The 24021-nt window shown below is 38.0% G+C and overlaps 2 protein-coding genes across 2 annotated transcripts; both read left to right on the top strand.

The window, feature by feature from the left end:
* Nucleotides 1–1321: 1321 nt before the first annotated feature.
* Nucleotides 1322–3856, top strand: LOC142592847 (long-chain fatty acid transport protein 6-like). The gene is given in 4 exon segments (XM_075727099.1): nucleotides 1322–1544; nucleotides 1547–1666; nucleotides 1669–1794; nucleotides 3744–3856. Coding segments are annotated over 4 exon segments (582 nt in total).
* Nucleotides 3857–7152: 3296 nt separating this feature from the next.
* On the top strand, nucleotides 7153–20285 carry LOC104038555 (long-chain fatty acid transport protein 2-like). The gene is made up of 5 exons (XM_075727098.1): nucleotides 7153–7182; nucleotides 12736–12976; nucleotides 13359–13460; nucleotides 15290–15420; nucleotides 20124–20285. Exons 1-5 carry the CDS (start codon nucleotides 7153–7155, stop codon nucleotides 20283–20285), a joined length of 666 nt encoding a protein of 221 aa, XP_075583213.1.
* The last annotated feature ends 3736 nt before the right edge of the window (nucleotides 20286–24021 follow it).

The following is a 24021-nucleotide window of genomic DNA, read 5'->3' as shown; positions in this document are numbered from 1 at the left end:
TTTGAACTTTAAAATTCCATGCATTACATACTTTAACTTGGTTTCTATGTTTGTATGCAGTTAACAACATAATGCTTTCATTTTTTAGCCGCTCTTTTACCCATAGAACATTACATATGCTTTCCATCCTGCTTGCTGCAAAAAATCCACAAGTTAGTGCATTCACTGAATGGTGTTATAAATGTAAACAAGCTTGATGAACATACCAAAAGGGCAGCTTGGCAGTAAAATATTTCTAAACCGCAGAGTGGAGGCGACACCATTTAGAAAAGCCTCCCAGACTGCTGAAGTGTTCCTGAATCCTAGGTGGTCACATATGGGGTTTCAAACATTTGTCGTAATCAGGGCTGAAACTTCACAAAGGAGAGTGGTCCGTGGTGCACATATCAAGTTGTAGGGATCTTGCACGATCTTCACAAGTCCTCCTCTATGACCATTTGAAAATATGGTGATTAATGGCTGCTTGAAATACATTAATGAAGTTAATAACTGTTACGCTATAAAGGTTTTTTTTCCAAATCTTAGTATGCGCTTATGCATGATTCTGTTTGAGACTTCAGCGTACTGTTGTAAATAATGAAAAGAATATAAATAATGCAAAGTTATTAATCACCGTTTATTGCAAATGCCAGGAAATCCTAAGGTGAAAACTTCTGGCTATTTCAGAAGATACAGGAAGTTCACAGTATATTGCCTGGGATGTTCATCAAACTGTTCAAACCTGCGAAGGATTAGATGATGGTCTCAAATTTTATTGGATCAAAAAAACAACTCAGGCAGCAAAGAACAGATTTTGTGCATCTTACAGATGCATGATACTTAATGTACTTTCATAATATCCATATGCTACTATATCCTTTAATTGTTTCCATCTCTTTTAGGATTTGCCATGGTACAATTAACCATCTAGACAAACTTTTGACTCCAAGTTTAAAAAAAAAGGTGTTAAATTGTTTCCTGAGTTTGTATCTTCTTTCATTTGTTCTTTGGATACTTTTTAAATTTCTAAATTTCCATCTTGTATTTAATTGTCAATGTCTTTTTCATTCACCCTGCCCGCAATCTTTACTCTGAACGAACTCGTCTGTCCTTAGAAATGGCACAATCTTTTTTACTCTTTACTCCCTTTTTCTTTTTTATATTGTTCTGGGCCTTTGTATTCTAGTTAACTCCAATATCATATTTTAAAATGTTCTCAAATTAATAGGTGGAATTGTAATTAGCTTATTAACTTCCAGTCTCTGTCTTAACACTCAATTTTATATTAATGTATTGTATTTTACATCTCTGAAATAGCCAATCTGTTATTTCCTCCCTAAGCATGCTATGCACATGGCTTTCAAAAATTGCTGGAGGAATAGTGGTGATGTCTGTTTCTCTGAAGATCTTTTTCCCGTATTTCTGGGAAGATCTGTTCTACTTCTTGAGGTGGAAGAGGTTAAAAGCAATGGTAAAGAAATGGGCAAGCAATGGAATTCTCTTCATAATTGACCTTTTCATGCAGAGAGTGGGAAAGATTGCCCACTACCCATTCCTCATCCATGAAAGGTGCATAGCTATCAGGATATGGACAGGAGGAGTAACAGGGTAGCACAGGTCTTCCTACACTATGGGAATCTGAAAAAAGGCAACACTGTGGCCCTGCTGATGGCTAATGAACCTGACTTCATCATGTCTGGTTTGGGCTGGCCAAGCTGAGCTGTGGGGTGGCTTTTCTCAGCTTCACTGTCCACTCTAGATCTCTCCTGCACTGCATTAATACATGTGCAGCAAAAGCAGTGGTGATAGGAGAAGGTAAGTTCTCTATTGTGTTTGACTTACTACTGACTTTCTACTGCTTGATGCTTTTTATCAAAAATAGAAACTCAGAGCCATGCAAAGCTGCAGGCAATTTGTATATACATACACATATGCTGGCTAAAGAAGAGGGGAAAGAGATAGTCTTGTTTAAATTCCAAGTGTATAAGCACCAAAAATATGTGGAATTAATTAGTATCATAACAAGCTTAAATCTGAAACTCTCCAAGTACTGGACAATGTACCAGCAGAAGCAATCATGCCTCAGCAAGCACACAGCCTGAGGAGATACTTTAGCATCATCTCATTTCCATTTCTATTTATTGGCTTACGTAGATATAAGTCCACTGACTACAGGAAGATTCCAATTCCCCTTGATAGTGGTGATTTCCTTCAGCCAAAAATTTTCACATATAAATTTATGGTTACTTTACAACTACTTTAAAGGAGTGGTCCCAAGGTAGCATTGCTTGGAGCAAAGAGTACAGTATGTTGCGCTTTAATTTTGCCCCTCTTGCTTGGCATATTGTGTAATACTGGGCAATTTATTTAACCTTTCTACTCCTCTTTTCCCATCTTTAATACACTTGGCAATACTTCCTGAATTCCACAGGAACCCATGAGGGCTGATTAGTTGCTATGTGCACGAAGCTTTAAAACAAATGTTAAAACATACCAATTAAATTAAATCCTACCTATTAGCATCACCAAGTAAGATGAGGGAGTTCTACCTATTGCCATTAAAGCCACATGAGAAGTATGATTTTTTTTTTCACTGTCCAATAGGTGGGTTAGTCCTGCTGTGGGCAGTGGTAGGTTCACTGTACACTCTGGTAGGGTACGCAATTCCAATGCAGGTAATTGGATTTGTAGTTGTAATTATTTTAATAATAAGCATATCATTTTTTTAACTTGGCAGATTGTTTGGGATCAATAGAGAAGAATTTATTTTTCATCTCTTGGAAGATAATGATGAGCTGAACTGGCTGATGAGCACCTGTTCTCCTCTCCAGCACGTTCACACTAGTCCAGAGAAACAGCCAAGGTGCCCAATCACCCTGTTCCATCTCGCCTTAAAGTTGTCACTAACACAAGAAACACAGCTATGTATATCTTCCCATTAGGAAGTACAGGTGAGGTTGTGTACTAACAAAATAAAACTGCAGCTCTCTGAAAATTAAGGTGGTATCAATTTAACAACAAGACAGGCACATGAAAAGACAGAACTTGAGTTTTTAAGTCAAGATAGGGAGGAATTCATTTAGTTAAAAGCATAGTACACTTTGAACCATTTTTGCCTTGGCATAACAAGGGCAAAATTCCAGTTAGTAAACTTTCACATAGATATTCCATGGCTGAACTTTATTTCTTAAATATAAGGCAAATAAAATCAGTCTGTAACAGCTACTCAGATTACCTTGTGACAGAATTTCACAGGTCTATATTAAAAAGATATATGGACAGCACAAGTGGTTGGGGCTTGGGAGAAAACTTCTCCTCTGAGACTGGCCTGAATAACGAAGCTTCACTTTACTTCACTGGGAAGGAAAGGGGAAGCCTTTGTCTAGTAAAGCCAAACAACTTTTACAAAGTTATTCCTATTGCAAATAGCAGCTGAGCGGCACAGTGGCTCTTCAGAAGCTTTCCCATTCTTGCTTTGTGACAAGGGAACACTGTGTGCGCACTCAGTCTGTGCTTGTGAAGGGTATGGACTTTCTCCCCCAGACAATACAGATGAGAGGATTAAAGAGCCTTACAGGCAAGAAGACTGAAGAAGCTGAGAGAATAAGGAGATATAGTCAGGAGGTAAAGATGGAAGGACAGGACAGACAAAGACTTAGAAAAAAAGACAATTCTCCCTGTACATGCCAAACATAATTCTGTTTGCAGAAAATTATTAATGCAAGCACTACATTTATAATTATTTGCTTTTCTCCCTTTGACAGGTTTCTCAAAAGCTGCTATCATCACTCATCTAAGAGCTCTATCTGTCAGCTTAGCATTCACTTACTCCGTGTGTGATACTATGCATCTCACTTCCCTTGTTGCACATCAGTGATTCTCTTCTTGGCATCAGTGGATACATTGAATTAGGTAATATTTGCCTTCCAGTGAAGTTTCATTAATTTGAGAATGCTGAAACATTTTATTATTTGGTGAGTAACTCCGTTTGGTGAGTAACTCAAATATTAGGTCTACCAATAGACTTTTGTCATTTTCTCATTTTTATCACCTCCTCCAGTTTGCAAACTATATCTAATACATATGCATAGTTTTTGAAGCTTAGAACAGACACCAGTTGTTGAATAGACCCAACATAACATGACTTGAGGTCTGTGTATCACTAATACTACTGCCTATGTCCTGTAGGTTTAACCTGAAATCCTACTTGTATCCTACAGTGAAAGTCTAAAAGGGCATTCCCATAGGCATCTGAGAAGTTAGGCTTGATTTTTAGTGTCACAATGCATTGTGGAAGCTTTAACTAACCTTTAGAATAAGGTCAACTAAATGTGTTTTGGAGCTTTTTGAGTCACATATTTGAGTAACACATACAGAATTAGATTCCTGATATTAAGTGAAGGAAAGGAAGAATGACGGAGCCTCCCCTTTTGATTCTGATAATGGGAGCTATTTGTAGAGGGCTAGCAATCAGATGTTTTTTCAGATATGTCCTCCTTTCCTATCCTCAGAGTCTTGCCCAGATACTGTTTTTTGGAATGGTAAGTATATGTCTGGACTGTTTTAAAAGCCATTTCAGTGCTTTGTTTCTTCAGGAACAGCATGGGAAGGCATGCTGGGCTACAGCAACTGATAACAAGACTGCTGCTGCCTAACAGAAACATAAAAGGGATGGGAAAAGTGGTGTATAAAAAGGTTTGAAGCTATGATTTGTCTTGGAACAGAAAAAGAAGTATAACAACTTTCTTAGGTGGGACATTCAGATGGGGACCCTGGGGAGCCTGGGATTCGAATGACAAAGCTTTGAGGTGAGTGAGGCTGAAGAGCTCTGAGGGGGCTTCAAGTCTTGCATGAGATGGTACCTGGGTCAGGGACTAACTGGCAAGCTAGGAGCAAGTGGACTAGAAGGGATTCGGAACTTGGAAGGCACTGGGAACTTTATGTGGGACAAACAGGACTCAGGCGAAAAGGAATTTTGGAAAGGCTATAAATAGGGAAATGTGTAAATTCTTGGCTGACAACACTTAGAAAAAACTGTGAAAAAAGGGACGGCAGGGCAGACATAAGAGGTCTAGGATGAGGTGGCTTTTGGAATGGAAAGCTCTGAAGGAACTTCAGGGCCACAGAAACAAAAAAATTAGGATGACGACTTGACAAGAAACAACAGGAAAAGGGGAGTGAGATAGAAACAATAGAGACTCTGAGCCCATTTCCCCTCCGCCACTTTTCACACAAATAGAGAAGCTGCAAGCTACCTTATCCCCCATCCCAAGCTCTCTTTTTTCAGAGTTAAACCAGTCACCATCTTGACAGAAACAAAATGGTTAGGCCTTGACCTATTCCTAATAGCTGGAGATGACCAAAAGGCTTGCTTCAACTGCTTCTGATACTGTAAGTTTTGAGTTACTACTCAGAAAAAGAAGCAAAGCTCAGTTGTGCTAGTCACATTTAACAGAAACAGCTTGCTGGAAATAGCTTACAATTTATTTAAATAGCTGAATTTATCATTAGTTGAAAGAAGAGAAAGACAACTTTTTTTAACCAATAGTAGTAGAAGGTAAGACAGATTTTAAAGGTTATTTTCAATTTTCTTGTCTGCTTTCATCACCTAGGAGCAACTTGTGTTTTGAAGAAGTTTTGTGCAAGCCAGTTTTGGAATGACTGTAGAAAATACAATGTTACAGTGGTTTTGTACATAGAACTCTGTCGCTACCTCTGTAACCAGCCCAGTGTAAGTTCTTGTTTGCAAATGCAGCTTTAAAATATACCAAATCTGTATTTTTATAAGTCATATAGATTTACGCATTTCTCAATGGTATAGTATTGCTGATGTTTGATAGGTTTTTTCCAGTACATACAAAATTTGGGTCTTGTGCTCCTTGTAGTTCTACAACAGCAATCAAGTTTATATCAGCAAATGTAGTGGTTACACAAAAACAAGCCCGGCAGGATGAGACAGTTATGCCCAGACATAAATTCCTCTGTAAAGCCAAGCTTGTTAGCTTTTCATCTGAGTGACAGGCAAATGGCAGGTCAGTAAAGAAAAGGTAGAAGCAGTAAAAGCTTTCTCGGACTCAATGATCAAACGAGAGCACGAACCAGCTTAAACTATTAACTACCCGCACTGCTAATCTAATGAGTATTTAATGGCTGACAATTTTTGTATGGCTTTGAAACTGCTGAATGAGTTTTTGTTTGTTTACATTTTTTTCTGAAGTGGTGTTTCACCGGCACATTTTGTTCCACAGCTGTGTATACAATGATAAACTTGTCTGTATAAAGCCATAGTACTAATAGTGTGGTGCAAAATCTTGGTCACCCCTGGGAAAACAGTCCTGAAGAACATGGGAACTAAATCATGATCACATTTAGGACAAAAGTAAGATGTCACCAAACAGAGCAGCAGCAGAAAAGCAAGTCTGAAAATATTTATTCTATTGCAATGTTTGTTTCTGGTGGATGATGGTGGAAAAGATTGGTTAATTTTCTTAATTTTATACTTGGGAGTTAGGAAGTTACTGAGGGGAGGTGACAAGAAGTATTCCTACCTACCACAGAAAACATCATGTACAAGCACAGGGTTCAAATGATCTCCAACTGCATTGGTCAGAGATTGGCACAAGAACTAGTAACAAAGGACCATTTGAGAGAATCCACGAGCTGGTTTGAACGGAGACTTGTTGCTGTGCAGTCCGGATGTAGAAGAGAGGCCAAAGACAAAAAGGTATTAGAGGGAACAAGTCAGGAAAGCTGTTGGCCAGAACTCAAGTCTGTACAAACACTATGTCTGCATAGATTATCTTCCATTTAAAGCGCCAAACTGCCAACTGCAGAAGATAAGCCTGTCAGAGGGAGCTCTACTTGCATCAAGAGTAGATACAGAAGTGTCATTTGTAATCCTTCATACTCGTTACCATTTTTGCTAGATTGTTTTTTGGTTTTTTTTTATCCAAAAGGATGGACCAAAAAACCCAAAGGAGTACTTAGCTAGCCCAAACTAGTTGTATAACCGTCTCGCCTGCAGGAAAAGGCAGGCAGAACTTTCTTTACTTGGCTCAATAACAAGAATTTACAAGAGAAGATATTGATAACTGGCAACTGGTAAGGAGAGAGAAAACCAGAAAGGTGGCCTAGCTGAGTTGAGGAAACTGAGGATGCCAACAGAAGCGGACCATGGTAAATGCAGAGTCCTGTCAAGATCAGGTATCTTACCAAACTATAATACATATAACCTCTAGTGTACCACACAGGTTCTTCTACAGTGAAAGAAACCTGTGTGGGCTGATAAGCCAGCCAGCTACATTTCACCTAGACTCCTTGTGCTGTGGCATGCCAGAGCACAGTGTTGCCCAGGACTAGGGCTACCTATATGAGGGACTTGTTGGAGTATGCTCTAGGTCATATCCAGGATGTTTGTCCCTACCTTCTTTCACAGAGCATGCCTAGGTCTCACACTGAAATTCAGAGAAAGAACATGAATCTGGGAACTAGGAGGCACTCCTGGATTTCTTGATGTAGACAGAGACTCTAGACACTACTCTCTGACTAAGTATGTCTACAGGAAACTTACCCAGCATCCATGTACCTATCAGAATTAAACTTTAAACACGGTATCCCATAGAAGGTAATAAACAAAACAGAATGTATGTCAAGGAATGTCTTTAAAGAGAACCATACAACTTTTAAAATAAAGACATTTTAAAAGTCAAGGTAATGCAGGGAAGTCCTGCAGATTGTTATACCAGGGACGAAACAAGGTAAGCATAACAGTTGTTCCTATGCTTATAATCTCTGAAACTCCTGAGATTTCGTCTAAGTACTAGAGTGTCACCAGCTATTTTGGAAAAAAAAAAAAACAAAACACTACATTATTTCATCCTGAAGACCAAGTGCTGAAGAAGGGACAATATTAGGCATGACTTAACTCTCCCAATCAGCCTACCAACTGGTTCATAAGATCAAACCATGCTATTCCTTCAGGTTTACCATCAAAACTGAAAAAGAAAACAAAGCTCATTAAGGACAAGCAGGGAAGTCTCCACTACTGTTTTTAACAAGTGGAGTTTAGTCTACATTACAGCTGATCCTATTGTGGCAAATAATTTATCTGCCATAAAATGCAGTTCTGGATCAAATGAAATTGTCTGTTAATCCAGAGGTCACAAAACAATATTATGTGAATAATTTTAAAGGTGAAAAAGTTGAAATACTGATTTTGCTAACATATTTCAGTGTAATTCTTAGGCAGTGTTCCATTTTGAAATCACCTTAGTATTATTTAGAAATCAAATATATTTTTACAATTTTTAAAGTTTAAAATAACACTGAAATGGAAACAAAACACATTTATTTCCTTTGAAGAAACTGTTCCTGTGGACCTGAAATAATTTTATTTTCTGCTGTCATTCTGCCATGACAGGAACTTAATCACTCAATCCCAACTACATCTCCAAAAACAGTGTGTGCTTTTCCATAGGCAGAGTCTTGACTATACTCTAGATATAGGGTGCTGAGCTGTCTGGCCCCATGCAGAAAACATTTATGTAAGTAAGCATTTGAGTAGTTTGCCATAATGATGACATAACTGGCATGTAACAATGACACGCTAACAACTATTTTATGACTGCAGATTCAATTATCATCTTTTCTGAATTTTGATTTAACATTAACAACTGTGCCTAATCACAGGAGACGTGGTCAGAAGCTTTAAGTCATTTTGCTACTTTTTAAGATTCCTTAGGCAACATGGCAGATGTGTAAAATTTACTACCAAATATCATTATGTGTAGAACCGACCATAGTTTGTCATGAGTGTTTTCTAAGACATGACTTTTTTTATGCAGAAAAATTCCTTTGTTTGGTTCAGAAAGGAATTTCCATTCTATGGGAAATGGCACTTACTTAAAACCTATTTATTTACATCTTCAAGATAAAATACTTCTTTTAAACTTTGTAGTAGACATCTCAGTTGTAGCATTTAAAAGTGAAAACACAAAGAACAACTACAGAAATAGTTTTCACCTCACAGAAATCCTTCAACCTAGACTAACAAGAATTCTGATGATTTTCTGTTTGATTTTTACAAAACAAATACCCTTCTGTGAAGTATTTCAGTCAAAATGGCAGTTTCTAAAGGCAAATGGTTCTATTAGAAAATTTTAGATCAACTAGGTATTTAGACCCACTTTGCTCAGCTGCAGAATGTTTCTTTTTGGCTGTTCACAGAAAGAAGAGGACAGAGTTCACAAAGTGCACATTGCTCAATGAAAGAGTATCAGACCTGCTGTCTGAAAAGAATTTCTGATGAGGTTTGGCCCAACCAAGATATTGGAATTCTATGGATCCACAGAAGGAAATCTTAGTTTCTTGAACTATACTAACAAAATAGGAGCTGTGGGCCATGCTGGCATCTTCTCAAAGGTAAACATAATCAAATCAACCAACCAACCAGTTAACCAGCCAGCCAAAGAAAAAGGAGATGAAAGGCAGAAATTCTAAAGAGCAGGACAGTGTAAAAGGAAGAACCGGCTTACTAGAGTCCAGATATAGCAAATTTTGGTTCATGGAAACAGAAACCTTATTCTTAGCCCCTTACATGACTCTATTCTCTCTACATATATTGTGAAGCTAGAATAAATACACAGAACAATTCCACAGAAGCCGAAACTACGGTTTCGTATATCCAACTTTTTCTCCAGAATATAAAAAAAACCCTGACAGTACTGAAATGACTATTAACATTAATGATGGTTGTTGTTGAAATATACTTACCATCCTGAAAACACACAGATACTAAGTGATGAGGCAGAAATTAGTTTTGATTTGACTTTTGGTATGGATCGGGAGACATATGTTCCAGAGCAAACTTACACAAATTTACTCTTTGACTGCATCTTCACTTAGCAAAACCAGCATCACACTTTATTCTCTGAAATAAGATAAGCAAAACAAAGAAAATCAAAATTCTCAACAAATAAAGGAGAAAAATATAAATCTCAAGACATCTTGTACTATAAACTCTACCTATATGACTACTGTTGAAACGCTCATTTAAGACACACGTCTTCTACCCATAAAAATGCCTGGACAGTCTCACATGCTTTTCCTATTTGTGCAGACTCTTTGTGAATCATCAACATTACACTACAATAAAATACTGTTCAAATGATACTAAAGATTCAGATCAGTAAACATCAAAACCAGATTAATGACTTCCAAATGATTTCTGCTTTTAATATGAGATGCTGAAAATGCCTTCCCATCGCCATAATAACAAGTCTGCAATGCTCTTGATCTTTTAGCAATCAACTACGTGGAAGGCAGGAAAGCCTAAATGAAACCAGTGAGCTGTAGGTTCCCACTTGGATCTTGGATAGAGGTGGTAGAGGCCCCATCCCTGGCAACATTGAAGGTCAGGTTGGATGGGGCTCTGAGCAACCTGCTCTAGTTAAAGCTGTCCCTGCTCACTGCCGGGGAGTTGGGCTAGATGATCTCTAAAGGTCCCTTCCAACCCAAAGCATTCTATGATTCTACGATAACTAGTATTTTTCCTTACCTATGGGTGCTTTCTTACATATTCCATTTTCATCCTTCATAAGTTCTTGTTAATAGATATTAACTAACAGATACCTCAATTTAGATGGTGATACTTTGGGGCAGGGATTAACTCTCTGTTCTACAAGCAACAGGTTGTTGACATACACTTAGAACTCAAAAAGGACACAGGAAAAATATATTATCAATAGACCCAAATAGGGATCTATTGCTAATATACCTAATAACATATCCAGATATTTAGAATATGCCCAAATACCCAAAATTACAATAAGAACATAATCAATATCTGGCCTCAGAATGTTTTTATTATCACCTGCGAAAACTTGATCATATTCCTGAACAAATCAGATTTCTTAGTGTTGCTTTTTTTCTGAATAAAATGGACACAGTAATTCCTAGATATTCTGTGTTCTGATACCAGGTGTTTACAGATGCTTTCTGATTTCCAGATTTAAAGTTCTGAGGAAGAACAGTACCATTTCAAAATCTGGATAATATTTTTCATATTTTTACATTTACTGACCAATACAGATTTGACTGTCTAGTACTTAGAGTTGTACAGAATCTCCAAACTCCTACTAACAATGGAATACTCCTACTCAAAAAGCTGAAGCTCCCAGGCTGAAAATAGGATGGCCTCATAGCTGAGAATATCATTGAGAAAAAGCCTGAAAACTGACTCTCACAAAAGACATAGCACTGCATTTAAATTCACATTAAATATCCATCCCTGTGTCTGTGTACACACACAGGAATCCATGTGTGTCAAAGTTTAAAGTTCTGGGAAAAAGGTCTTTACCATCACTAGTTTTAACATGTAGATTTAACTAGTGTTGAGATAAAATTCCAGAAGGCAAAAAAGAGGCTTGTACAGCTGACCTAACTGACACTATTTGTCATGCTAAGGTCAGATCTCAAGGACACATAGTAGTACTGGTCATCAAAGCAGCAATTACTATGAGTTATTTCTGGTAATATATTATATTCTGGTAGTAGTACTGGAAACCAAAGAACCAATTATTAATTAATTCTGATCATACATTATTTGCTGGTAATATCTAAATCAAGCAAAAGAATTATTATTTTTTTCCCTGAAAAGAGCTTACTTCCTCACTACAGTTACATTATAAACTGGACAAAAAGTCTTGGTTTCTCAGTGAAATTGATAAAATGCCCAGTTTCATGACACAACTAGAAACATTCTGCAGGTTGTTACACATACTTTTTAGATAACTCTGAAGCCATTGCTCAATGTAATGTGAGGCAGTAATGACAGTAAATTCCCCAATTGGAATAGAGGATCATCCTGTAAAATTGACTGGGGCTTAGGACAACTCTTTTTTTAAATTCAACATTTTGGGTTTTGTTTTTCTTTTGTTATAAAGCATACATCCTATTTGCAGTGATGCCAGCTCCTCGTCTGAACAGTAATATGAACTTTCATTCCACTTTCCACACTCAGAGTTCAAAACAATAAAGAGGATTTAATATGAGGTGGACATACAGCTATGAATAAAGCTATTTGTTTAAAAATATGTCCATCCATCTGTTGAAGGAAAAACAATAAAAATCTGTAGAAGATGGAAATGTCTTTTAACCTCAGGAACATACTGAGAAATAAGCCAGTACCTATCATAGGGAGAGAATTAAAAAAAAAAAGCATTTTAAAAGGGTATTTTGAGCCAATTCCAGTGAAGTCATTGGAATTTTTGCCCTTGATATAAATGACACTTCTACAGTCAGCAACAAGGAGTGATGCTCAGTAGGGATCCAGCAGACTCCAGGGACTCCTTGATGTTCGGAGGCCCAGGCACATCGTGGCTTAGAACGTGCATTTCCACACCTGCACAGAGCAGTAGCAACCCCGTCCTCCAGAAAAACATAAAGCACAAGAGGTTAGGTGCTGTGTTTTGCCCCCATGTGCATTGTTTGACTACCAGCACCCTTTTCAAATGACAGAATAGTCATCCTTTCACTGGACAAATGCTTTTTCAGGGTGAGTGATGTACACAGTACTCCAAAAAGCTCTTCCCTAAGGACTAGCTTTCCTGAAGAGAAGGAAGGAAAGTTACGTTCCCTCCTCCATTCACCTATTTCTGCTGTTCAGGAAATAGTTATGGAAATGTAGCGATAAGATGAGTAGAACAGATGTAGCTTTCCAAAAGGGTTTTAATATAATACTTCATGTTCTAAATGCAGCTGACTGCAAATACAGGGTTTTGCATCCCTTTCTCATGGCCTGTAGGTAAACCTGGTCTTCTTGTTGTCCAGGTCACTCAAGATGCCCCATTTTCTGGATATGCTGGAAATAACAAAGCCTCAGAGAAGAAACTCCTGCGTAATGTGTTTATGAAAGGAGATGTGTATTTTACCACAGGAGACCTCCTAGTCATGGATGAGGATGGCTTCCTCTACTTCCCTGACTGGGTGGGAGACACTTGCAGCTATAGTAGAGAGTTAACAGTAAAAAGAAGAAATGATACATATGCAGGACTGGATGACACAGGTCAGAAGGTCAGACTTGAACCTGACGAATATCAATCTTGTTTTAACAGAAACATTAAGGATTCTAATCAAAGTCCAACAAAGTTCACACCAACACAGTAGAATTTTTCAAATTTGAGTAAAATGGCACTTCTATTTCCTTTAAGTTTGAGGTCTCAAATGAGATGGCACTAAATCAGAACAGGATTTATCCATCTACACTCTTCAGTTAAGAATAACAGGAGTCCACATTAAAAGTAGCGCTCCATCACAGATAGCCACGTATAGGATAAACATTTCTTTAGCTAATACCTATGTTATCTTAAAAAATATTTTCATCAGGTGGAAAGGAGAAAATGTTGCTACTGTAGAAGTCGGGGAGATCATTGACATGATGTATTTTGTCCAAGAAGCTAATGTTTACAGTGCAAGCATAAAGACATTCCCTATAGCTTGAGAATACAAAATTCAAGTAATTTCCTACTCTATCCTTTCTGTTCTTGCAACAGAATGCATACTTACATGTAAGGAAATAAATGGTGTCAACTTGGGAGTTCAGGCTTTCCTACAGTTTTTTGAAATTTCAGTTTCAATAAAATACTGTATTTCATAAGCATGGCATGCTGAAATTTTGTAAGGAATGGCAGAAACATTGGTATGAATTAAAAATCATAACACAGATGGAAGAAGTACACAGTTATAAACTACAAGAGACTTCTCTTAGGCTACAGGCTTTCATGTGAAAAATAGTAAACCAGGGAGCATATTAAAAGATGACATCTGAAAACACCTCTCACTATCTTGTAAGTACAGTCCTAGAAGATACATAATCTTTCATAATTGGATTGTTCGCAATCACATATGGTGGTTCATAAAAATATACAATACTATGCTGAAAAACTGTGGGCAACTAAATTACAAGATGAGGTGGAAACTGCTCAGAAGATGCATCCATTGAATGAACAGGTTGAGGAAGGCAAACTTTCTTGTGGTGCTGAATAGCTGGTCTAGGTTTCCTTTCAATGAAGGAAAACGAAGTCTAATACTAAAAGAAACTAGTCACATGAAGAAGAAGCTATCAAGAGACAAGCTGCTACTTAGCACTGAGAGATGGGAGACACAATAGATTCAAAGAAAGAGGATATATGAAAATAAAATTAACAAAAGGCCATCATCTGAATGATTGACCAGCAGGTGACTGTCCAATGCCAATATGTTCATTTGTGAAAGATGGCATCCTCAAGTGCATGCAAATAAAACTGTAACCTAACTTGGAAAGCATTATCTCAGTTTCACCTACAGTTGGAGCTGACAAGAACTCCTTGAAGGGCTATTGCTGTCTCAGGCTGTGAGTAGCACATCACACCAGAACCTCAAGAGTTTAAGAATCACATTCATTCTTGGTTGGAGCATTAATAAAATCTAGATAGCATAGTCTTTCATATTTCTGAGTCAACTTGAGTCTCAAATATTGCCAAAACAAATTTTACCGCATATTACAAATTAAACAACTGCAAGTTAATTTTCGTGAAAAGAGAGCACCCATATTTTATCTTTCCAGTGCCTTGGCCACACTTTAAAGCTGCTCTTTCGTTCTGGAGAGATTTAACTGTGGCAGCTCATTTCTTCCAATTTAGGCTCTTTCTCCAGTTGGAATTTTTACTTGTGTTTGAACAAAGAGAAAGCAGGAACTATGTTTGTTACCTCTTTTTTAAAAGGGTTTTGTTTCTGGTTTCACATCAAATATAACCTGCTGCCTGTAATTTACTAAGAGGCACTTCCCCTATTTTTCACTAATCTGTGGAACAGAGCAGAAAACACTCAAGCACTGCTTATACAATGTACAGTAGCCACTAGACTTTATATAGACCAAGTACAGTCTCATACATGTCTCTGCCCATCTTTTGCACTAGTCTTTGTGGAAGTGCGTTCAGCTTTTTATTGAACTATAGTCACTCTAATTTCATTAGGCCACTATGTTACCAATGTTAAGATTGAGCCAGGTAGGAAGAAAACCAGCTGCCAGCCCTACAGAGTTCCTAATAAAAAGAAGTCGGTGACATTTTTTTAATTGAATAAAACCACGCACAGTAACTTTAAGCCTTCCAATATAAAGTATCACGGATCTTATACTCAACAATATCTGAGAGGATAGGGCAGACATTTCACAACATCGAAATATTTGCTCTGACCAATACTAAATCCCTCCAGATGTCATACAAGACACATACACTCTCACTTGTCACAGTATTTCTCAATTTTTTCTTAGACTATGAAGGAAGAACAGGGATAGAAGCTATTGTGCTTAAACGTGACCAACCCTTTAACAGAGAAAGACTTTATGAGCATCTTGTGGACTTCCTTCCAAGTTATGCCCAACCACAATTTGTGAGAATCAAGGTAAGACAATCAGTTGCCTCCTGCTTGTATTTATCTTCTATCTGACCTGAAAATTGGTCTCTACAGTCATGGAATGCAGGAATTAATTTACAAACAGTTTCAAGAATTGAAACAGAAAAGGTAATACTAGTCTGAATTATTGTTGCTGATTATCATGAAGTTAAGCAAATATTTGATGAATTAAACATATTTTGCTTTAAGGATCCATTCATACCTAAAAACCCTAGATGTGATTAGTAACTTGGCAAAGTTGGATATTGTTTCAAAGCTCTTCATCTTTAACTAGTGTGTTCTTCTAGCCAATGGAAGACTAAGCAGACACACATGAGTAATATTACACATAACAGTGTCCTCTTACAAAAGGATGACATGGTCCATTTAAAATCTTTTCCTAATATGGTTGTTCTTGAAGTTATTATTATTCACTGTTACTGACAAAGCATCAAAGAAGTATCTAGTTCTTTGCAACAGATAGCAAGACAAATACTTTACAGTGAAGATCTCATAACCTGAGAACTAAAATGTACCTACATGCTTTAGAGTATAAAAGCAGAAATGGGATCTTTTTAAACATGCATCTTAAAAATGCAAGCATTACACCCCTTGTGTACTCCCCACAGGATGACCTTCCACAACAGGACACGAGAGCATGAACTGCAAAGAGCAGGAAAGGGCCCCACATTACATCTTCTGGAAGTCTGCAGGAGACAGTTTTCTGCTGTTACGGGATGCTGAGAGGCATTCAGCAGTTTTGCCTCTCCCTAAATATTGACAAATTGTCTGAAAGGCACAAATTTGATTGAGAACAAGATGGCAACAGAGTGAGTGAGACTGGAGAGGAAGAGGAGAAAAAGAATGTATACATTTAGAGAGAAGTGTAAATTTTAAGAGAGTTTAAAGAACTGAGGAAAAGCTATTGGTTAAAGAAGCTGTACCCCCATTGATGAACAAGAACGGCAACCTAGTATCAACAGACAAGGAGAAGGCTGAGGTACTCAACAACTTTTTTGCCTCATTCTTCAGTGGCAACCTCTCTTCTCACCCCTCCTGAGTCAATGGACCGCAACATGGGGACCAGGGGGGTAAAGCTCCTCCCACTGTAAGGGAATATCAGGTTCAAGACCACTTGAGGAACCTGAATGTACATAAGTCTATGGGATCTGATGAGATGCATCCCAGAATCCTGAGGGAATTGGCTGATGTAGTTGCCAAGCCACTCTCCATAATATTTGAAGAGTCATGGCAGTCCGGTGAAGTCCCTGCTGACTGGAAAAAGGGGAATGTTGTGCCCATTTTTAAAAAGGGAAGAAAGGAGGACCCTGGGAACTATCAACCTGTCAGCCTCACCTCTGTGCCTGGGCAGATCATGGAACAGATCCTCCTAGAAGATATGCTAAAGCACATGGAGGACAGGGAGGTTATTCAATACGGTCAGCATGGATTCACCAAGGGCTAGTCCTGCCTGACCAACCTAGTGGCTTTCTATGAAGGAGTGACTGCATCAGTGGACAAGGGAAAAGCAACAGATGTCATCTACCTGGGACTTCTGTAAAGCCTTTGACATGGTCCCCCACAACATACTTCTCTCTAAATTGGGAAGATACAGATTTGATGGGTGGACTGTTTGGTGGATAAGGAATTGGTTGGATGGTCGCATCCAGAGGGTAGTGGTCAACGGCTTAATGTCCAAATGGAGACTGGTGACAAGTGGTGTACCTCAGGGGTCCGTACTGGGACCAGTGCTGTTTAATATCTTCATCAATGACATAGACAGTGGGATTGAGTGCACCCTCAGCAAGTTTGCAGATGACACCAAGCTGAGTGCTGCGGTTGACACACCAGGAGGATGAGATGTCATCCAAAGGGATCTGGACAAGCTGGATAGGTGGGCCTGTGTGAACCTCATGAGGTTCAACAAGGCCAAGTGCAAGGTCCTGCACCTGGGATGGGGCAACCCCCAATATCGATACAGGCTGGGGGATGAAGGGATTGAGGGCAGCCCTGCGGAGAAGCACTTGGGGGGACTGGTAGATGAAAAGCTGGACATGAGCCAACAATGTGCGCTCACAGCCCAGAAAGCCAACCGTATCCTGGGCTGCATCAAAAGAAGCATGGCCAGCAGGTCGAGGGAGGTGATTCTGCCCCTCTACTCTGCTCTCGTGAGACCTCACCTGGAGCACTGCGTCCAGTTCTGGAGCCCTCAGCACAAGAAGAGGACATGGAACTGTTGGAGCGGGTCCAGAAGAGGGCCACCAAAATGATCCGAGGGCTGGAGCACCTCTCCTATGAGGCCAGGCTGAGAGAGTTGGGGTTGTTCAGCCTGAAGGAGAGAAGGCTGCAAGGAGACCTTATTGAGGCCTTTCAGTGCTTAAAGGGGGCCTATAGGAAGGATGGGGACAATCTTTCTAGCAAGGCCTGTTGTGACAGGACAAGGAGTAATGGATTTAAACTAAAGAAGAATAGATTTAGCCTGGATATAAGGAAGAAATTTTTTACAGTGAGGGTGCTGAAGCACTGGAACAGGTTGCCCAGAGAGGTAGTGGAGGACCCATCCCTGGAAACATTCAAGCTCAGGCTAGACAGGGCTCTGAGCAACCTGCTCTAGTTAAAGCTGTCCCTGCTCATGGCAGGGGGGGTGGGCTAGATGACCTCTAAAGGTCCCTTCCAGCCCAAAGCATTCTATGATTCTATTTTTTCACTGACAGGTTACTGTACTAAGTAAATGTATCTTCAAATGAAGTTAGCATAAGTTATACTATCTGTGGTGCCTCAGGACAGTAGTCCCCTCTTCTGGGAAACACCTTTGGAAAAGACTTGTCTCTATTAGATGTTCCATTAGATGGAGAAAATCTATACAGAGCTCTAGCATCAATATATGTGGAACTGATTAAACTTGTTTGCATTTATGTGTTCTCTGAGTAAAGCTTTTTTTAGCTAACTGAAGGGAGCTTACTACCAAAGATACCGTCAGAACTAATTAATGATTATTTACACATGTGTAAATTCTTATTAAAGGACATAAAACCAGTTTTATTAGAAAATCAAACCATGTTACTTAAAAAACATCTTAGGGGACAATAATAGGATGAATGCTGAACTCACAGTTTTCTGAGTGGACAGAAAATGATGTCCCTTTTGAAAAAAAAAAGATGTGTCTTGAGAAAGAGTTCATCCTAACCAAGAGTGACAAACAAAAATATGAAATTCTCATACAAAATTGGATTTAAGATAAAATCTATCTTGAAGATTTTTCAGCAGTCCATATGTAGGCTCTTTCTAATATGACTTGCAACCTTGGTTGACTGATTTTGTGAAAACCAGACAGACTGAGAGTTCTTCTCAACCTCTCTGACTTGATTCTAGAAGAAAAGCAGAGGTGCAGGGAAAATGATGCAAAGAACCAGAGTATTCTGAGGCTCTGAGATAGTAGTTTTGTCACTTGACTTTTGCTAACTTCATTTCTTGTTTGCAGAAACACATTAAGAAGAGGTTTCTAAGAGCATCCAGGGAGTGATTTCATTTTTGCATTATTTGTGCTCTGCTTTGTTTTGTGGTTTTTTTGTTTTGTTTTTGTTTGTTTGGTTGTTTTTTTTTCAAAACTCGTATTTCCATGTAGGAAAATCTGACTTTATTAAAATAACATCAGGGGATCATTTAAACAGAAAATCTCAGCAATCTGTATTCATAATACACATTTAAAATATTTAATACCTGTCTTTATTAAACTTTTAATCTTATCATTGCAACTTTTTAAATAATTACCAAGACAAATTCATGCTAGCTATTCAATTTGAAGCAATCCCGCTTGGTAATGATTGAACATTATTACTATCTGGCAGCTATTCAGTGTCTGTATGAAATGACTTGGTGGTCTAAGTGTGGTTCCTACCATAAGTGCTGCCAAAAGAGAGAAGGAACTGGCAAACTTATTAGCAGTCTCAGCTCAGAAGCCAAAGACTAAATGATCTGGGAGTTGTCGAAATGGAGTAGCAGTGTGAAGAGGAAATCAGGCATGTTACAGATCAAAAGAGAAAAACAAGAAAGAACTGAAAAGTGGCCTGTTTCAGCATGAGAACTAAAAGAAAATGTTGGCTACATTGAAAACACTGTACAAGTAATAACAATGTTTGAGAATTGTGTGTTTTAAACTTTTCCCTTAATACGAGCCACATTTTAAATGAGATTATTTTATATACCTCTTCTGCTCTCATACACTAACTATTGTGTACAGAACAACTTGTTCATGAATTGGCATTTGAATAACTCCTGTACGGCAACTACTTACACAGAAAAGTAACACAGGAAGTCATTTAACGTATTTGTATTTAATGTCTTTAGTTTAGCAGTTGGAAAAGAGAGGAGAGCCAGTACCATAAAATCAGCCAGCTCTCTGCAGAGTATCACCAAGTGCCCCAGAAACTACAGATTTTGTGATAAGCTGCACTAATGAAAGTTAAAGAAAATACTTATTTCAAAACAGAAACTTGCAAGTTTACCTGTGACTTTGATAGAGAAATGAGTAAGAAATAAAAGTTGCATTTAGATTTAGATTTCACTGCACCTGTGAATCAGATCATTCTGTCTAACTGAAGACATTCTATAGTAAAATTGCATGATCCATTTTATTCAGTAATTGGATCATATTTTCACTGATACAGGCTGAAATGGAATTTTGCACTTCACTTGAATTATTTCTTTTTTAGTATGTTATGCAAATTACTGCAACTTTCAAGCATCAGAAAATGCATCTGGTGAATGAAGGATTTAACCCAGAAGTTATATCTGGACCTCTGTATTTCATGCATGAACCTGCACATTCCTATATTCCTTTGACGAGAGATACACAAGAACATGGTTTCCAGTGAAATTCATTTATAAAGCATACAAATAAAATTACAATACAGAAAGTAAATTTCAAATATACTCCTGCAATTATTTCAACAACAGCCAGTATGCAATATTTGTTCTAAAAATATAAGATAATCAAATCAGTCTTACTGTGACAGAATTTGTCTCTTCGTAAGACGGAGCCACAATAGTTGTTTGCATTGCGTAAGCTGCACTGTATCTGCTTATACTACTTCCAGGGCTCACACATACAAATTTTTATTTTACATTTCTCACTGATTCAAATTATTTTTGTCTAAGCCGCTAGTATCTTGACTTAGTTGAATATTTTACTCCTTTAGATCATAATACCGATTCTGCTTTTAGAATGCATAAATGATTAGCGGAATAATGTTATAGGCATTAATAAAATATAAAATGGGCAGTCAGAAAAATAAGCAAAATACTGCACAAGCACTGCATGTAGACTTCAGTTCAATGTTTGTTAATTATAGTATGTAATACTTGCAATATTTTATGTGATGCTAAATTTCACATTTTTATGGAAAATAAACAATGTCAAAATACTGTTGTAGTATTTGGTGGTCATTATTTTTCACAACTCAGGCCAGAACTAACACAGATTAAACTATTTGCAAAAATTCATCCCTGCTGGCACATGACCTCTTCTTTTACTTATCAATTGCCATATTCCTGAAATAGAGTTCTCATGAAAACAGGACAGAAATGACTATAGCTTCCAGCTTTTGCTGGAAGTGAACACCTAGAACCTGTTAAAAGGTACTATAAAGTTTTGCAGGCAGAAGCAGATCAGAGAACATAATATTAGCACACCTGTTGGATGTACTTTCCTTGACTGTACATACCCGATTACAATTAAAAATCAAACAAGTACATACTCATGTGAGGGAAAACCTCTCCAAATTCACATGATCTTTTGTCTGGATGAATAAAATAGCTATTGTATTAAGCTAATTCTTACCCCATTTGGAGCCCATTTTACAGATTTACATGGTCAGCTTTTTCCCAAACATGAGACTTTTTTTCCTTGGTTTTCAGTATACGCTATTACTACCACTGCTCTCCTAATACTGCTACTACTGCCATAATGCATTGAAACCTGGTAACTGACCAAAACACCACCGGCCTATTGTAGAAGCATAGAACAGAAGCCAGCTGCACCCCACAAAAGCTCATTATCTAACTGTCGTGGTTTAGCCCCAGCCAGCAACTAAGCACCACGCAGCCACTTGCTCACTCCCCCTACCCTGATGGGATGGGGGAGAGAATCGAAGAGTAAGAGCGAGAAACCCTCCTGAGTTGAGATAAGAACAGTTTAATAATTGAAATAAAGTAAAACAGTAATGATAATAATAACAATATAATAATGATAATAATAATAACAATATACAAAGCAAGTGATGCACAATGCAATTGCTCACCACCCACCAACCGATACCCAGACAGTTCCCGAGCAGCGATTGCTGCTCCCTGGCCAACCCCGCCCCCCCCCCCAGTTTATATACTGAGCATGATGTCATATGGTATGGAATAGCCCTTTGGTCAGTTTGCATCAACTCTTCTGGCTGTGCCCCCTCCCAGTTTCTTGTGCACCTGGCAGAGCATGGGAAGCTGAAAAGTCCTTGACTAGCATAAGCAGTACTTAGCAACAACTAAAAACATCAGTGTGTTACCAACATTCTTCTCCTACTAAATCCAAAACACAGCACTATGCCTGCTACTAGGAAGAAAATTAACTCTATCCCAGCTGAAACCAGGACATTAATATAAGAAACAATGTGACCAACAAACAAACTCAGTTTTGATCATAAAGGCCTGTAACCTTTGACGATGCAGTGTATCTCTCAAGACCCATCAAGCCATTCCAAGTTATGAAAAGGGTATGTGACAGGACCTAACACAGCCACTGGAAATGGGCCGCTTGAGATCTAAAAGCTGGTAAATAAAACAAGTGTACAGAACCAGACAGCATACTATATGCAGCACACTACATACATCTGTAGCACATTGACATCTCTCATGAGACACAAGGCTTCTGACCTTGGAGTGAGACAAGCAGAGCTCCATGAAAAAAACAGTGTCCCAGGTTCTTACTCTTAAGAATTGGACATTCATGAACTAGGAAGAATACTGAGCACAATATGGGTTTGAGGACGGCCCAAGGAATTCCAACGGTCTGAATTCAACACATGACTGTAGATCACCCAAAAATCTCCTTTGACTGAGGCAATGAACTTCTTATGGCTTGCTAAGAGCACTCAATTTCTGGGCAACGTAGTGTCAAGAAAGGAAGGGATCAGTTACTCATGACTCTTGAACACAGAGGTTCCTCCAACAACTTCTACTGTGGTTTTCTAACACACAAAACAATAGGGCTCTCCTAGAGCTCATTTTATAAGCTGACACTTCATTTCCAAAACATCAACAATTTTCAGATCATGCCATGGTACTGAGACAACTCTGAACTGGCTTCTGTAAACAAAATATTTTTATTTTTCCTACCATCTAAAGTTTTATATAAATACACACACATGCACTCCCTAAACATGTACACCATTAAGCTTTGTGATGACTATCCCTATACAATTGCTGATACCAATACACGCAATTAAGTTTGCAACATTTAGAGAGCTCCCAAAAGCTCAGGCGAAAGTCTGGTCACCTATCTGGCTTTATTTTTATTATGGAGATGTACTACAGAACACTGTCTGTCTGTTATTTCCTCTCTTCTCCCTCACCCTTTTCCCCCTCTACATTCAATTCCTTCCCAACATTCAGAAAAAGTTAAAGAAGAGCACAAGACAACAATTCTATCCCTGGCTGCACAATTAAAAGTCAGTAGCTTATTCACTTGCATGAACGCCAACCAGAAAAAATCTACATAATAGAATTGACCATAAGCATAAAATATAACTGGAAGTATTCATACAATATATCAAAGAAATGTTTCACAGAGAGACTCTTGAAGCCCTATAACTTATTTATATCCTGATTTTAAAAGAACAATAATATTTGTTACATTATTGCTATAAACTTGCTATCATTATTCATAAAAACTTGCTATCATTATTTACTAATTTCAAGAAAAGTACTTCAAGGTCTACAGGTGACAGTCATTTTAGAAAGTAGGCATCATTTTGTGTTTATAAAGCTATAGAAAAAGCTTCTAATATAACACAGTTTTATAGATATAATGCACTTAAATAACAAATACTGCACCTAATATAGCATACTGCTTTCAATAAACTATGCTGCACATTAATCAAGTGAAACAAATTGCCAGCACAATAATTTTACATTAACTATACATCATATTTAGCTGTAATATTAGAAGCTTTTGGCTTAATTTTCTATACATTGTAATCAAGAATCCCAAACTATATACATTTTTTGTAAAATATATTTTTAATGTATCTTCTCTAATGAAATAAAGAAAATCTCTCTAGTAACTGAGAACAATAATGTAAACAGATAAAGGCATAATACTTAGTGCCAGGGGGAGTGATAGTTAGAAAGGTTAGATGTCATATGACACCAAGGCATGCTAGTGAAAGTAAAAAATCAATGAGGACAAAGTCTTTACCAAGCATTATAAAAGACATAAGCTGCTATCAAGTCCCTACAGTCATATTATCATATAACCTTAAAAGGAGCACATCAATTTTAAGCTCTCCACAGCAAAAAATCTTTTTATTCTGCTTTGAGGGTCTTTCTGAGTGTTGTAGAATCTTT

This window comes from Pelecanus crispus, chromosome Z (genome assembly GCF_030463565.1).
Source record: "Pelecanus crispus isolate bPelCri1 chromosome Z, bPelCri1.pri, whole genome shotgun sequence".
NCBI lineage: Eukaryota > Metazoa > Chordata > Aves > Pelecaniformes > Pelecanidae > Pelecanus > Pelecanus crispus.
This window is presented reverse-complemented; position numbering and strand designations above follow the sequence as displayed.